This window comes from Notamacropus eugenii, chromosome 2, assembly GCF_028372415.1.
Source record: "Notamacropus eugenii isolate mMacEug1 chromosome 2, mMacEug1.pri_v2, whole genome shotgun sequence".
In the NCBI taxonomy this organism is placed as follows: Eukaryota; Metazoa; Chordata; class Mammalia; order Diprotodontia; family Macropodidae; genus Notamacropus; species Notamacropus eugenii.
Window position 1 is genome coordinate 88,072,648 of NC_092873.1, and position 15,401 is coordinate 88,088,048.

Sequence of the window (15,401 nt, forward strand, 5' to 3'; positions counted from 1 at the left end):
TCTTTGAACTTGTTCTTCCTTCTATTCTTCCTATTTTATGGGAAAGTAGTGCCAGTAATCATCTACTATCCTTCTATACGCAATTACACAAATTAATTTATAACTTGAACCAATGTTGTTCTTAATTGCCTTTTCTTCTTGGCAAGAAAATCACATGGACTGACTAAGGCAATTTTTAGACTCACCTAGGCAACTATTTGACTTTCCCCTCAGAATTGTCAATAATTGTTCTATAGATAGAACCTCACAATAAACCTATGAAGTTGGTGCTATTACTATACCTATTTTACAAGTGATGTAACTGAGATCAAGAGTGGTTAACTAATTTACTCAGGTTCATACAAGTAGTAAGAGTTTGAGCTGGCACTTCAATTTTCTCCTAAAGCCAAGTCCACTATGCCACTTTTCTATCTCAGTAAAATAGAAGGGTCTGACTACATAGACTTTAGCATTCTAGCTATACATCTATTATCACTTGAAGCTGTTGTGCAGTCACGCCAACTCTTTGTGCCCCTATTTGGGGTATTTTTGGCAAAGATGCTGGAGTGGTTTGCCATTTTCTTCTCTAGCTCATTTTATAGATGCAGAAACACAGTTTTAAGTGACTTGCTTCGGGTTAAACAGCTAGGAAATGACAGGCCAGATTTGAACTCTAGGAGATGAATCTTCCTGACTCCAGGGCCAGGTCCATTTTGCTATTGAAATATTTGTGACCTGATGAGGCTGTCATTGTATGATTAGAGTAACCTGGGATCTTTCTGAATTCCTGAAAAAAAGCCAGTTATACCACATATGCATACTAACAGAAAAAAAGCTTCATTGTGGAGAAATTATTAAACAAAAAATAAAACAAATATTTGAGTAGTTACTATATACAAGTTGTCATCCCTTGTGTTCCCTACCTCCTTAACCCAGTCCCCATCCCTATCTGCAACCACAAACTCAGCACAGCCAACAAGACAATTATTAAAGTCTTCAAGTCTTCATTTTTTTTCCTTTATGTATTGCTATAATTTGTTGTGTGTAATCCTGTGAGTTTGATTTAAGTGTAGGGGCAGGGAGGAGTCTCAAGGCATCAAGAAAAATTATTCAGAATGAATTTTCTTTCATTAAGCAAACGTCCAGAAAAAATAATACTAAAAAATAAGTGGGTCAAAGAAGAAACCACAGATATAATCAATAATTTCATTAAAGAGATTCACAGCAATGAGGTAACATACCTAAATTTATGGGATGCAGTAAAAGCAGTACTTGGGGGAAAAGCTATTTCTCTAAAGAAAAAGATCAGACTTCAGTGTAACAACTGGAAGAAAGGGATAGCTTTCTGCGCCCCACTGGGTTTTCTCCCTGCAAAATCTGGCAGAACAGAGGGAAAGCAGGTGGATGAGGAGAAGGCAAAAAATAACAGGGTGAGAACACCTATCATAAGGTATTCCCTATCATAAGGTTTGGTTGGTAGGAATATGGGCTTGATCACAGAGGCCAATAAAAGGAGAAAATTTGTGCACTGGGTAACAAATATGACAAAGGAAACAGATAAATAGTTGCATCTGTTTTGTTGTAGCTCTCTTAGGCTGAAAAAGAAAACAGATTAAGGAACGACATGAGAAAAGTCAATTCTACCATCACGCCCTCTTTACTTTTAACAGTCTGTGGTCTGTGTCACCACCCCACCAAAAATCAGGGACTCCCCTTAAGCCCAACCAGTGATATATTCATCTTCCTTGCATTTGCTACCTTTATACCAGCCCCTCTTTAGCTGTAGAATCACGGGCCTCTCACCTTTTGCTGTAAGAGAGACATCTGATCCCTGGGCACTATCACTACCTGGAAAAGGAGGAAAGAGATAACTTAGTCAGGAATATATTGATTAGAACAGGAGAATGTGAAAGGACAGGAAGAAGTGAGGAGAGATGAGAGACTCTGGGTTCCATTTTCCAATATGCCAAGGTTTAAATGAACCAACTCCTCTCATCTATCCCGATATTGATCCTTTACTTACTTGCAGTTGTAGTATAGCTTCCTCTTTTTCTATCTAGAAGGCAAATAATAATAATAATTCAGTGGGAAAGTTCAGAAGAAGCAAGTACCCTTGAGATTCAATTGGTCAGTCATTTACCTAGGACACAATTCTGTGACTATGACTCTTAAACTAGTAGAGAATCATAATTCAATAGAAAGAGAAGAAAGATTTTAGGTCTGTTCCCCATCTGGGCTGGTATTCAATTCTTTTGACCTAAATTTCTAGATCTATTTGTGGTCTGAGTTTGAATTACCCTGCTCTCTGATATTATTGCACCGGAAATGCAGCATCTGTTAAAATGGTGTTCCTTCATTAACTTCTTCATTTACAATCCCATGGAGGTCTTATTCTGAGTCTTACTATGAAGAATAGAAAAATTGTAGGGTGTGACAGATACAAGATGAGATAACCCAGAATCCCCATCATGCCTGCTGCCTACTGAGCCCCTTTCTCCTTTCCCTACCTGAAGTATTTTTCCTCCAGATCACAGCACTGACAATGACTGAAGCAAGGAGGAGGAGAAGAGCAGTGATGACCCCTGCAGAGAGTCCTGTGATTGAGGACTGTGGCTCTAAAAGGAAAATGCAAAGTGAGAGATCCTGCCCCCTCTTTGAGCTCAGATCTCTCTCTCTCCAAACACAATCCCACTGTCTTCACTCAAGAAAAGGTCCAGATCCCCCTGCCTCCGGAAGTGGGGAGACGCGGAGAGCTCTCCTAAGCCCCACCTTACTGTCCTCACCCCATTTCAGGAAGAGCGGCTCAGGTAGTCCCTCATGCTGCACTCGGCAGGTATATTTCTGTTCATTTCCAGAGAGCATCCTCACAGCTGCCCACTTCTGGAAGGTCCCATCTCCCGCAGGTCTGGTTTCAATGAGCTCTGTCTCCTGGAGCTGTTCTTCTCCATCCCTCAGCCAATCTAGTGAGATCTCCGAAGGGTAAAAGCCATGGGCTCGACACCGCAGGGTCACTTCCCCATCAGAACTTGTGTGTCTGGTCACTTGTACGGAAGGCAGATCTGTGTGACCAGGAAGGAATGGTCAGGGTCGCTTTTTGCTGGTTCTCTGAGAGGCTGCTCTTCTTTCAGGTAGACAAGGATACATGCACTGGACACAGGGAGAGGACTCACAATCCAGGTTTTGATAAATTTTGGCCTTGGCCCTAAGGTCCTGGGAGACCAGACTCTAAGACTGCGGTTGCAGGAGAGGCAGAGAAGGCTAGAGACCCAACTCCCCGCCCCTTCCTATTCAGGAAGGGCTAAACTGAGCCCCGCTTTGGTCCACAGTACACTCTGGCTGGGGCCATGTAGAAGCCGAATAGACAGTGAAGGAAGGGGTGCAGCAGGGCGGGGACGTAGGACTGTACCTGTCCGAAGTAGTGTCTCCTTTCCGTTATCCAGGTATCTTTGAAGCCAATACACACACTCGCCCTCCAAATAGCCCTTCCAATATTTCGCAAAGCTTTGTTCTTCTTCCCACTCCCGTTTATGGTTCAGGGCTCCTGAGTTCCCCGCGATCCAATGCAGTGTCTCGGTATCCAGCGCCAGGTAGTCCTGTCCGTCGTAGGCGTATTGCACGAAGCCTCGGCTGAAGCTCCTGTTGGAGAATACCTCGCAGCCCGACAGTCTCTGGAGTGTGTGTACCCCTGACAACCCCAATAAGATTTAACATGGCTCAGAGGGCGGCGTCGCACTAAGATTATACAGGGTCTTAACCCCAAAGACCATTCCTACAGGGTCAGAAATTTCGTTCCTCTTGGGTTGAGGCCGCATCCCCTCCTCTCGACGTTCCATTCCCCCTCCCCTGCCTGACAGTGTGTGTAGGCAGTAACTCTACTGACCAGACAGGTCACTCGAGTCACTCTGGTCACTCACCTCCCTCACTATGGTTGTAATACGCAGACACTTTCTGCAGGCACATTCGATAAACCTGCTTTTGCTCCCTGGAGACCCGAATCTCCCGCTCCCAGTAGTCGTGCTCGATCCACGGCGTCCTAGGCTCTGTGCTCTGGCTCTCGCTGTCCCTGTCGCTATCGAAGCTCAAGATCAGCTGATCGTCCACGTAGGTTACGGTGATGAACCTTGGTTTTGCTAGCCCGGGTCCAGACATGACGATGTAGAAATACTTCAGCGAGTGGGAACCTGAGTTGGAAACATCAGAAACCTTGGCCCGGGTTAAGAGTGGGCACTTGGTCGAGAGACTATCAGTGAAGCCCCTGTCCCACATCAGTCTGTCTTCAATATCTGCAGCAAAGGCCAGGGTTCTGCGGAGCAAACCTGTCCCGGTCCTCTGGACATTTGTCCCTAGGATAACTTTTAACGTTGGGCTATACTTACCTGCCGAAGTCTCCGTAAGGACAACTACGGCACTCAGCAAAAGTAGAGACAGCACATACATCCCCATGGTCAATAATCATAAAACATAGAGAACAGCTCACATCGATGTTATATAAAAGCAGAGCCTCAATTCTAATTGGTCACAAGGCTTTATCACCCAATGGCAAATGAAAATAAAAAAGTGTCATGCGTGAACGATCAGAATAAAGACAGATGGTAGAAAGAAAACTGGAACACATTCTAAGGGAATTCCCAGCATTAGGATCAGTCTCTGGTATCCACTGACTTTGCCCATTTTTCTTCTAACACCCTCCATCCACAGTTCCTTTACTCTGAGCTTGAAAGAATTACCCCTCAGTTCCTCAAACCTTTTCCCAGTGTCTTCTTCTTCTTCTATGTTCTTCCTCCGTCCTCAGCTTGTACCTCTGTGAATGACTTAACTACTCTCAACAATAAAAGTAATCTAAAACAATTCTGCAGGACTTAAGATGAAAAATGCTATATACCTCCTGAGAAAGAAAAGGTGGAATCTGAATGCAGATTAAAGCATTTTTTTCTTTACTTCCTCTATTTTTCTTCTTCTATTTTCTTTGTTTTATTTCACAACATGACTAACACAGAAATGCATTTTGCATGTTTGCACATATATAATTTATATCAAATTACTTGTCTTCTCAATGAGAGGGGGAAGGAAGGGAAGGAAGAAGAGGATCTGGAACTCAAAAAATTTAAAAGCAACTCTTAGAATTGTTTTTACATGTAATGGGGAAAAATTTTAAAAACATTTTCTTAACTGTAAAATGGAGATAATAACAGTATCTATCTCAAAGGGTTATGCTGTGAGGATCAGAAGAAATATTTGTAAAGTGCTTAGCACAGTGCCTACCACATCCAAACAGCATGTTCACTAGTTAGGAGACAAAAGTGAGGATACTATTTGGAGAACACCTAGCAGTCTAGTTTGAGTAGAACAAAGTGACTCAACTTTGCTTTCAAGGACTATTCTGGCCCGAAGCACCTTTTCTAAACTTAACATTTATTATTCATGGGATTATAAATTTAAATTGGAAGAGATCACAAAGATCATCTAATCAAACTCCCTTGCTGCACATATGAGGAAACTGAGGCTCAGAGAGACTAAGTGAAATCCTCAAGGTTGCATGTAGAAGAGCTAGGATTTAGACCTGAGTCCTGGGACTCCAAATATAGAATTCTTTTATAATATATCCTACTGTCCTCTCTGTACAAATTGCCTAGAATAACCATAGAAAAACATTTTGTCTATCAGAAAAACCACTGACTTTAACCATATTCCTCCACTTATCCAGTATCCTTGTACTTGTCTTGTTCCTAGCGCATTACTCTCTTATCTGAGTTGTCATAGAAAGTTGCCTTCGGTGGGCAGTTGTCCACAGAGGCAGTTAGAACCATATAGACATCAAATATAGCTGGAAACATTAAAGGAAAAGAAAGAATAAATAGGAACAGAACTTTGCTTTGTATAGGAAGGAAGAGAAAAAGTATTTATTAAGTTGCTCCTACATGCCAGGACCTGTGCTAAGTGCTTTATAAATAATATTTCATTTGATCCTCAAAATAGCCCTCAGAAGTAAGTGCAATTATTATTACTCTTTCCATTCTGCAGTTGAGGAAATTGAATCACACACAGGTTATATGACCCGTTCATGGTCGTGCATCTAGCAAGTATCTGAGGTCAAATTTGTACTTAAGTGTCTTTGACTCTTGGTCCTGTGTTCTACCCGCTGTGGCAAATAGGTCAGATTTTTGAACTTTTCATCCACCACTTTCATTCATATTATTTATAAAGAAGTGAAAAAACTAAAAGAAATGGAAATCTCTAAGTAGTAACTTGTTCAAAAGTTTCTTTCAATAAAATAATAGGGGAAATTACTACAGTGTGGTTGCAGAGCATAGATCAATCACGATGTTCATTCACTGCAATCTAAGCAGAGATATATTTCACACTTAGAATGGTCTGCAAATTCCCTTCTTCCCTGCCCATATGTATAAGCTTTAATTGTTTCACTTTGGCCTAAATTCAGGGTAGGAGGTCCCATACGTATGCATCAAGTGGAGGCTCCACTGGTACATGTTCAGCTGAAGTCAAGGGGAAGAAAATCAGAGAAGTAACCACAGTTGGTTAACATTTCTGATGATACCAAACTGGAATTGAGAATAAAACCTGACCTCAGATTCCTCTGATAATTACGTATATGATAATGTGTTTCTGGCAATTTCCCTAAATAGCCTTTGGAAAAACCTTATCCAAGAAAAGCAACATATCCCTCTCATGAGAAGCTGAAATATCTGCCTCCACAGAAATGATCTAAAGTAATGAAAATGTCATTTTACTAACTACAAAAGTAGAAAAAGAATTATTAATTTTTTAATTTTTTTAATTTATTTAACTTTTAACATTCATTTTCACAAAATTTTGGGTTCCAAATTTTCTTCCCTTTTGTCCCCTCCCCCCACCCCAAAACGCAGAGCATTCTAATTGCCTCTATGAGCAATCTGCTCTCTCTTCTATCATCCCTCTCTGCCTTTGTCTCCATCTTCTCTTTTGTCCTATTAGGCCAAATAACTTTCTATACCCCTTTACCTGTATTTCTTATTTCGTAGTAGCAAGAACAGTACTCAACAGTTGTTCCTAAAATTTTGAGTTCCAACTTCTCTTCCTCCCTCCCTCCCCACCCATTCCCTTTGGAAGGCAAGCAATTCAATATAGGCCATATCTGTGTAGTTTTGCAAATGACTTCCATAATAGTCGTGTTGTATAAGACTAACTATATTTCCCTCCATCCCATCTTGTCCCCCATTACTTCTACTCTCTCTTTTGATCCTGTCGCTCCCCATGAGTGCTGACCTCAAATTGCTCCCTCCTCCCCATGCCCTCCCTTCTATCATCCCCCCCACCCTGCTTATCCCCTTATCCCCCACTTTCCTGTATTATAAGATAAGTTTTCCTACCAAAATGAGTGTGCATTTTATTCCTTCCTTTAGTGGAATGTAATGAGAGTAAACTTCATGTTTTTCTCTCACCTCCCCTCTTTTTCCCTCCACTAATAAGTCTTTTGCTTGCCTCTTTTATGAGAGATAATTTGCCCCATTCCATTTCTCCCTTTCTCCTCCCAATATATTTCTCTCTCACTGCTTGATTTCATTTTTTTAAGATATGATCCCATCCTCTTCAATTCATTCTGTGCACTCTGTCTCTATGTGTGTGTGCATGTGAGTGTGCATGTGTGTGTGTGTGTGTATAATCCCACCCAGTACCCAGATACTGAAAAGTTTCAAGAGTTACAAATGTTGTCTTTCCATGTAGGAATGTAAACAGTTCAACTTTAGTAAGTCCCTTATGACTTCTCTTTGCTGTTTACCTTTTCATGCTTCTCTTCATTCTTGTGTTTGAAAGTCAAATTTTCTTTTCAGCTCTGGTCTTTTCATCAAGAATGCTTGAAAATCCTCTATTTCATTGAAAGACCAATTTTTCCCCTGAAGTATTATACTCAGTTTTACTGGGTAGGTGATTCTTGGTTTTAGTCCTAGTTCCTTTGACTTCTGGACTATCCTATTCCCTGCCCTTCGATCCCTTAATGTAGAAGCTGCTAGATTCTGTGTTATCCTGATTGTATTTCCACAATACTTGAATTGTTTCTTTCTAGCTGCTTGCAATATTTTCTCCTTGACCTGGGAACTCTGGCATTTGGCCACAATGTTCCTAGGAGTTTCTCTTTTTGGATCTCTTTTCAGGTGGTGATCTGTGGATTCCTTGAATACTTATTTTGCCCTCTGGTTCTAGAATCTCAGGGCAGTTATCCTTGAAAATTTCATGAAAGATGATGTCTAGGCTCTTTTTTTGATCATGGCTTTCAGGTAGTCCCATAATTTTTAAATTGTCCCTCCTGAATCTCTTTACAGCTCAGTTGTTTTTGCAATGAGATTTTTCACATTATCTTCCATTTTTTCATTCTTTTGGTTTTGTTTTTTTGATTTCTTGGTTTCTCATAAAGTCATTGGCCTCCATCTGTTCCATTCTAATTTTGAAAGAACTATTTTCTTCAGTGAGCTTTTGAACCTTCTTTTCCATTTGGCTAATTCTGCTTTTGAAAGCATTCTTCTCCTCCTTGGCTTTTTGAACCTCTTTTGCCAATTGAGTTAGCCTATTTTTCAAGGTGTTATTTTCTTCAGCATTTTTGGGGGTTTCCTTTAGCAGGGTGTGGACCTGCTTTTCATGCTTTACTTGCATGTCTCTCATTTCTCTTTCTAGTTTTTCCTTCACCTCTCTAACTTGATTTGCAAAATTCTTTTTGAGCTCTTCCATGACCTGAGCTCATTGGGTGGGCTGGGATACAGAAGCCTTGACTTCTGTGTCTTCCCCTGATGGTAAGCATTGTTCTTCCTCATCAGAAAAGAAGGAAGGAAAATATCTGTTCACCAAGAAAGTAACCTTCTATAGTCTTATTTTTTTCCCTTTTCTGAGCATTTTCCCAGCCAATGACTTGAACTCTGAATATTCTCTTCTCACCCACTTTGCCTCCAGATCTGCCCAGCCAGCAATTGGGGTCTGAGATTCAAATGCTGCTTCCCAGCCTCAGGGCTTTGGGAGGGGGCGGGGCTGCTATTCAGTGGCTTCTCCTGCTCCAGAATTTGTTGGGAGTTCTTTCTTACAGATATTTTATGGGCTGTGGGTTCGGAGCTAGTGTATGTGTGCCTTTCTACTCCGCCATCTTGACTCCGCCCCCAAAAAAGAATTATTTTAAAGATGGATGAAGTTACAACTATTTTATTCATGTATTTGTCTAGATAATTAAATGTTTGTTTGCTTTTTTTATGTGAGACCAGAGATGATTTTGCATGTGCAAGAATGTAACATTAAATGCAATGAGTATCAAAAACACAAAAACAAAAATGGACAGAATGAACTGGAACAGTGAAGAAAAGTTTACCAATTCTTTTCGATCTTGACCATCCAGTCCAGCATCTGTGTTTTGCATAGAACATGAGAAGGGTTAAGGAAGATTAAAAGCAATCTCCTCACTATACTTCTACTCTGCTCATTTGCAATTTGGGGTAGAGTAAGAAGATGTATTATGATGAGAGCTAAAATTAATTTTTGACCATCTAAAATGAAAGTTCACTCTTGACTCTGGACATATTGTGTCCCTTCCTGCCTTCCTCTTTTCTTCTATCCCTCCTCTCCCTCCCTCTGTCTCTCTCTTTTTCTCTGTGCCCCTTCTGTCTCCCCACCTCTCCCTTTTCTTTCTCATTCTCTCTTTCTCTCCCTTTCTATCTTCCTCTTTCTTTCATCCTCTCTTTCTTCCCTCTCATCCTTCTTTAGACCTTTGAAGTCATCTAATCTAATCTCTCCCTGATCAAGTCATAAGGCAGTCTCTCATTAAAATTCCTTTTCCAATCTTCTGTCCAGAGTGGAAAAGAATGTTTATGGTCCCTCACAAACCCATGCACAGTACAAGAGAGTAGTAAATACACCTCTTCCTAGATCATACCACTATGGAAGAGCCAAAAGTTTAGATGTGCCTAGAGTTACCTCTAAAAACAGCTGCACCAGAAAAACCCTGAAGTTTGGGATGATGCTTCATCCATTCTAGAAGCAGAGTCCCACTGAGCATAGGGTTAAACTTCAAAAAATAGCCTTGAACATGAGCAAATAGCAGAAAAAAGATCCTGACTGTATAAAGTTACTATTGTGACAGGGAACATCAAAACGCACACTAAGAAGAAGACCACAAAGTCAAAACTCCTACATAGGAAACCTGAAAAAAAATATGAATTGACTCTAAACCATGGAAAAGCTCAAAAAGGAATTTAAACATCGAGTAAGAGACATGGAGGAAAAGTTGGGAAGAAAAATGAGAGTGATGTAAGAAGATCATGAAAAAAGAGTCAATAGATTGATAGAGGAGGCACAAAAAGAGTACAGAAGGAAACAGCACCTTAAAAATAGATTTGGTCAAATGATAAAAGAGACACAAAAATTCACTGAATTTCACTGAGAGCTCCATAAAAAGCAGAATTGGCCAAATGGGAAAAGAAGTTTAAAAACACTGAAGAAAACGTCCTTAAAAATGGAAAAGGAAGTACAAAAACTCACTGAAAAAAATGTTTTATAATTGGAATTGGCCAAGTAGAAGCTAATGATGCTATGAGGCATTAAGAAACAATAAAAAAATGAAAAACAAATAGAAGAAAATGTGAAATGTCTAATTTGAAAAAGAAGTGTCCTTAAAAATAGATCAAGGAGAGATAATTTTAAAATTATTGGACTACCTGAAAGCCATAATAAAAAAAGAGCTTAGAAATCATATTTAAAGAAATTTTAATGGAAAATTGCTCTGTTATTCTAGAACTAGAATGTAAAAGAGAAATCGAAAGAATCCACCAATGATCTCTTGAAAGATATCATAAAAAGGAAATTCCCAAGAATATTATAGTCAAATTCCAGAACTTATAGTCAAGGAGAAAATATTACAAGCCCCAAGAAAAAGAAAGAATTCAAGTATTGTGGAGTCACAATCAGGATAACAAATGATTCAGGAGCTTCTGCATTAAAGAACTGGAGTGCTTGGAATATGATATTCCAGAGGGCAAAAGAGCTATGATTCCAAACAAGAACTGTCTACACAGCAAAACTAAATAGATTTATGAAAAAAAAATAGATATTGTGTGACATTGAGGACTTTCAGCCATTCTTAAGGAAAAGACCAGAGATGAATTAATACACACGCGCACACACACAGACACATAGACACACAGACATATAGATATAGATAGATATAGATATAGATATATACAGATATGACTTGAGATTTCCGGATCCAGGAGCCAAGATAGGGGAGTGATCAGTAATTACTATCTCCCTCCCCTTGTTCACCTTGAGGAGCCCAGAGAACATTTCCCTGGGAAAAATCCTGGAACAGTGTGTACAGCAGAAGGGGTAAGCAGACTCTTAATCAGTGAGGCTACAAAGATTGCTAAGCAGAGTTCCTCCTGCTGTGCCCAGGGGGGAACAGTGAAGGATCAGAGCTGTCCTAGAGAGCCCCACCTCAACAAACCAGGAGAAGATCCTGAGCCCTGAGGGTGGGGGGGTGAAGCCAGCAACCACCAACAACAGGACCCCAGGCGTGCCTCATTTCTTGGTAGGGAAGGTCCACACATTCCAGTTGCTACAGGGGGCTTCTATAGTGTTATGAGTTATTGCAGTTTCATTCAGGGAAATCTGTGGCCACAAGAGTTCGCCAGAGGAACCAAGTGAGGCATTTAGGAAAGCAACACATCTGGAGTTCAGAAAAAAAGGTGGAATTAATTGTGTGGGATTTTTTTAAAAAATTAATTATTATTATTTTATTTGTTTTCGGTGTCCTACAATCACTTCTATATAACTTAGATTTTTCCCCTCCCTTCCCTCCTTCCCCCCTCCTTTCTCCCTCCCTCTCTGCTCCATCTTCGAGTCAGCATACAATTTTATATAGGTTCTACACATACATTTCTATTAAATACATTTTCACCTTAGTCATGTTGCATAGAAGAATTAAAATGATTGGGAGAAATCATAAAACAAACCAAAACGTAATACAAAAGAAAATGATCTGCTACATTCTGAGATCTAATACCACAGTTCCTTCTCTGGATGTGGAAGGCATTTTGCCTTAAGATACCATCAGGAATTTTTTAAGTCCTTGCATTGCAATGAAGTTTTAAGTCTACCAGAAAAAATCCTCACACACTGGGGTTGTTGCTGTGTATAAAGTTCTCCTTGTTCTGATCCTTTCACTCAGCATCAGTTCATATAAGTCTTTCCAGGCCTCTTTGAAGTCTTCCTGTTCATCATTTCTTATAGTGCAATAATATTCCAATACATTCATATACAACAATTTATTAAGCCATTCCCCAATTGATGGGCATCCCTTTGATTTCCAGTTTTTGGCCACCACAGAATGTTGCTATGAATACTTTTGTACATGCAGGACCCTTTTCCGTTTTTATGATCTCTTGGGGATACAGTCCTAGAAATAGTATTGCTGGGTAAAAAGAGTATATACATTTGTGTAGCCCTTTGAGCATAGTTACAAATTGCTCTCTAGAATGGCTGGATCAGGTCACAGCTCCACCAACAATGAATTAGTGTTCCAACTGTCCCACATCTTCTCCAATATTTATCATCTTCCTGTTTTGTCATGTTAGCCAATAAGTTGGGTGTCATGTGATATCTCAGAGTTGTTTTGATTTGCAACTGTCTAATCAATAGTGATTTAGAAGATTTTTTCATATGAATATAGATAGCTTTGATTTCCTCCTCTTAAAACTGTCTGTTCGTATCATTTGACCATTTATCAATCGGGGAATGTCTTATATTTTTGTACATTTGACTCAGTTCTCTATATATTTTAGAAATGAAGTCTTTATCACAGACACTAGCTGCAAAATTTCTTTCCAAGTTTTCTGCTTCCCTCCTAATCTGGGTTGCAATGTAATCAAAATTATTCATTTTGCATTTCATTATGTTTTCTGTCTCTTGTTTAGTCAAAACTTCTTCCCTTCTCCATAAATCTGATAAATACACTATTCCTTGCTCCACTAATTTGTTTATAGCATCAGTCTTTATACCTAGATCATGTGCCATTTGGACTTTATTCTTGTGTATGGTGTCAGGCATTGGTCTATGCCTAGTTTCCACCATACCATTATCCAGTTTTCCCAGAAATTTTTGTCGAACAGTGAGTTCTTATCCCAGAGGCTGGGGTCCATGGGTTTATCAAACAGTAGATTACTATATTCATTGACTACTGTGTCTTGGGTTCCCAACATATTTCACTGGTCTACCCTTCTGTTCCTTAGCCAGTACCTAATGGTTTTGATAATTGCTGCTTTATAATAAAAATTGAGATCTTGTAGAGTTAGGCCACCTTCCCTAGAATTTCTTTTCATTAGTTCTCTTGATATTCCAGACTTTTTTTTTTCCAGGTGAATTTTGATATTATTTTTTCCAGCTCTACAAAACAATTTTCTGATAGTTTGATTGGTGTGGCACTGAAAAAGTAAATTAATTTAGGTAGAATTGTCATTTTTATTATATTGGCTCAGCCCATCCACGAACAACTAATGTTTTCCCACTTACTTAGATGTGACTTTATTTGTGTGAAAAGTGTTTTGCAATTCTGTTCGTATAGTTCCTGGGTTTGTTTTGGCAAGTAGATTCTCTAATATTTTATAGTCTCTACCCTAGTTTTAAATGGAATTTCTCTTTCTATCTCTTGCTGTTGGGCTTTGCTAAGAATATATAGAAATGCAGAAGATTTGTGTGGGTTTATTTTGTAACCTGCAAGTTTGCCAGAGTTGTTAATTATTTCAAGTAGTTTTTTACTTGATTCTCAGGGATTCTCTAAGGATATCATCATATTTTCTGCAAAGAGAGATAACTTAGTTTTTTCTTTGCCTATTCTAATTCCTTCAATTTCTTTTTCTTCTCTTATTGCTACAGCTAAAATTTCTAATACCATATTGAATAGTAGTGATAATGGACATTCTTTTTTCACCCCTGATCTTATTGGAAATGCATCTAACTTATCCCTGTTGCATATAATGCTTTCTGATGGCTTTAGGTGGGTACTGCTTATTATTTTATAGAAAGTTCCATTTATTCCTATGCTTTCCAATGTTTTCAACAGGAATGAGTGTTGTATTTTGTCAAAAGCTTTTTCTGCATCTATTGAGATAATCATGTGGTTTCTGTTAGTTTTGTTGTTGATATGATCAATAATGCTAACAGTTTTTTTTTCTAATTTTGAACCAGCCCTGCCTTCCCGGTATAAATCCTACCTGACCATAATCTATTATTCTCCTGATAAGTTGCTATATTCTTTTGGCTAAAATATTATTTAAAAATTTTTCATCTATATTCGTTAGAGAAATTGGTCTATAATTTTCTTTCTCTGTTTTGGCTCTTCCTGGTTTAGATATCAAAATCATATTTATATCATAAGAAGAATTTGGGAGGACTCCTTCTTCCCCAGTTTTCCCACATAATCTATATAGTGTTCGAATTTGCTGTTCTTTAAATGTTTGATAGAATTCAATTCTGAATCCATCTGGCCCTGTTGATTTTTTTCCTAGGGAGTTCATTGATGGCTTGTTCAATTTCTTTTTCTGAAGTGAGGTTATTTAAGTATTCAAATTCTTCTTCTCTTAGTCTGAGCAATTTGTATCTTTTAAAATAACCACCAGTCTCATTTAGATTGTCGAATTTATGGACATACAGTTGGGCAAAGTAATTTCTTATTATTATTTTAATTTCCTACTCATTGTAGGTGAGTTCACCTCTTTCATTTTTGATATTGGTAATTTGGTTTTCTTATGTTTCTAAATTTTATTGATTTTTTGATAAAATCAGCTCTTAGTTTTATTTATTAATTCAATAGTTTTCTTAATTTCAATTGTATTAATCTTTCCTTTCGTTTTCAGTATTTCTAATTTGCTATTTTCTTGGGGATTTTCGATTTGTTTTTTTTTTTTCTAGCTTTTTCAGTTGCATGTCCAATTCATTGATCTCCTCTTTCTCTGTTTTATTCATGTAAGCACTCAAAGATTTAAAACTTCCCCTAAGACTTGCTTTTGCAATATCCCAAAACATTCGTTAGGTTGTTTCATTGTTGTGATTCTTTTGAATGAAGTTGTTGATTGTTTCTATAATTTGTTGTTGAACAAACTCATTCCCTAAGATTAGATTGTTTAATTTCCAATTAGTTTTTGGTTTACATTTCCATGGCCTTTGATTACATATAAGTTTTATTGCATTATGATCTGAGAAGGATGCATTGACTACCTCTGCTTTTCTGGACTGGATTGTGAAGTTTTTATGGCCTAGTATACGGCCAATTTTTGTATATGTGCCATGTACCACTGAGAAAAGGTGTATTCCTTTCTATCCCCATTCAGTTTTCTCCGGAGATCTATCATATCTACCTTATCCAGAATTCTGTTCACCTCCTTACCTTCTTTTCTGCT

At 38.7% G+C, this 15,401-nt stretch overlaps 1 protein-coding gene across 1 annotated transcript; it reads right to left on the bottom strand.

The window, feature by feature from the left end:
• Positions 1-2,445: 2,445 nt before the first annotated feature.
• LOC140523612 (BOLA class I histocompatibility antigen, alpha chain BL3-7-like) lies at positions 2,446-4,422 on the bottom strand. The gene is made up of 5 exons (XM_072638412.1): positions 4,356-4,422; positions 3,894-4,160; positions 3,386-3,664; positions 2,763-3,038; positions 2,446-2,594 (listed from the first exon to the last, which is right to left on the bottom strand). The coding sequence occupies exons 1-5, from the start codon at positions 4,420-4,422 to the stop codon at positions 2,446-2,448; spliced, it is 1,038 nt and encodes a 345-aa protein (XP_072494513.1).
• Between the last annotated feature and the right edge of the window lie 10,979 nt (positions 4,423-15,401).

Bases quoted from the DNA above. Each gene is read 5' to 3' on its own strand.
- LOC140523612 (XM_072638412.1), bottom strand. From the start codon at position 4,422: ATGGGGATGTATGTGCTGTCTCTACTTTTGCTGAGTGCCGTAGTTGTC. The intron at 4,161-4,355 runs GTAAGTATAGCC...TTTCCAACTCAG, and splicing joins CCTTACGGAGACTTCGGCAG to GTTCCCACTCGCTGAAGTAT. The intron at 3,039-3,385 runs GTACAGTCCTAC...CTGGTCACACAG, and splicing joins GGAGACACTACTTCGGACAG to ATCTGCCTTCCGTACAAGTG.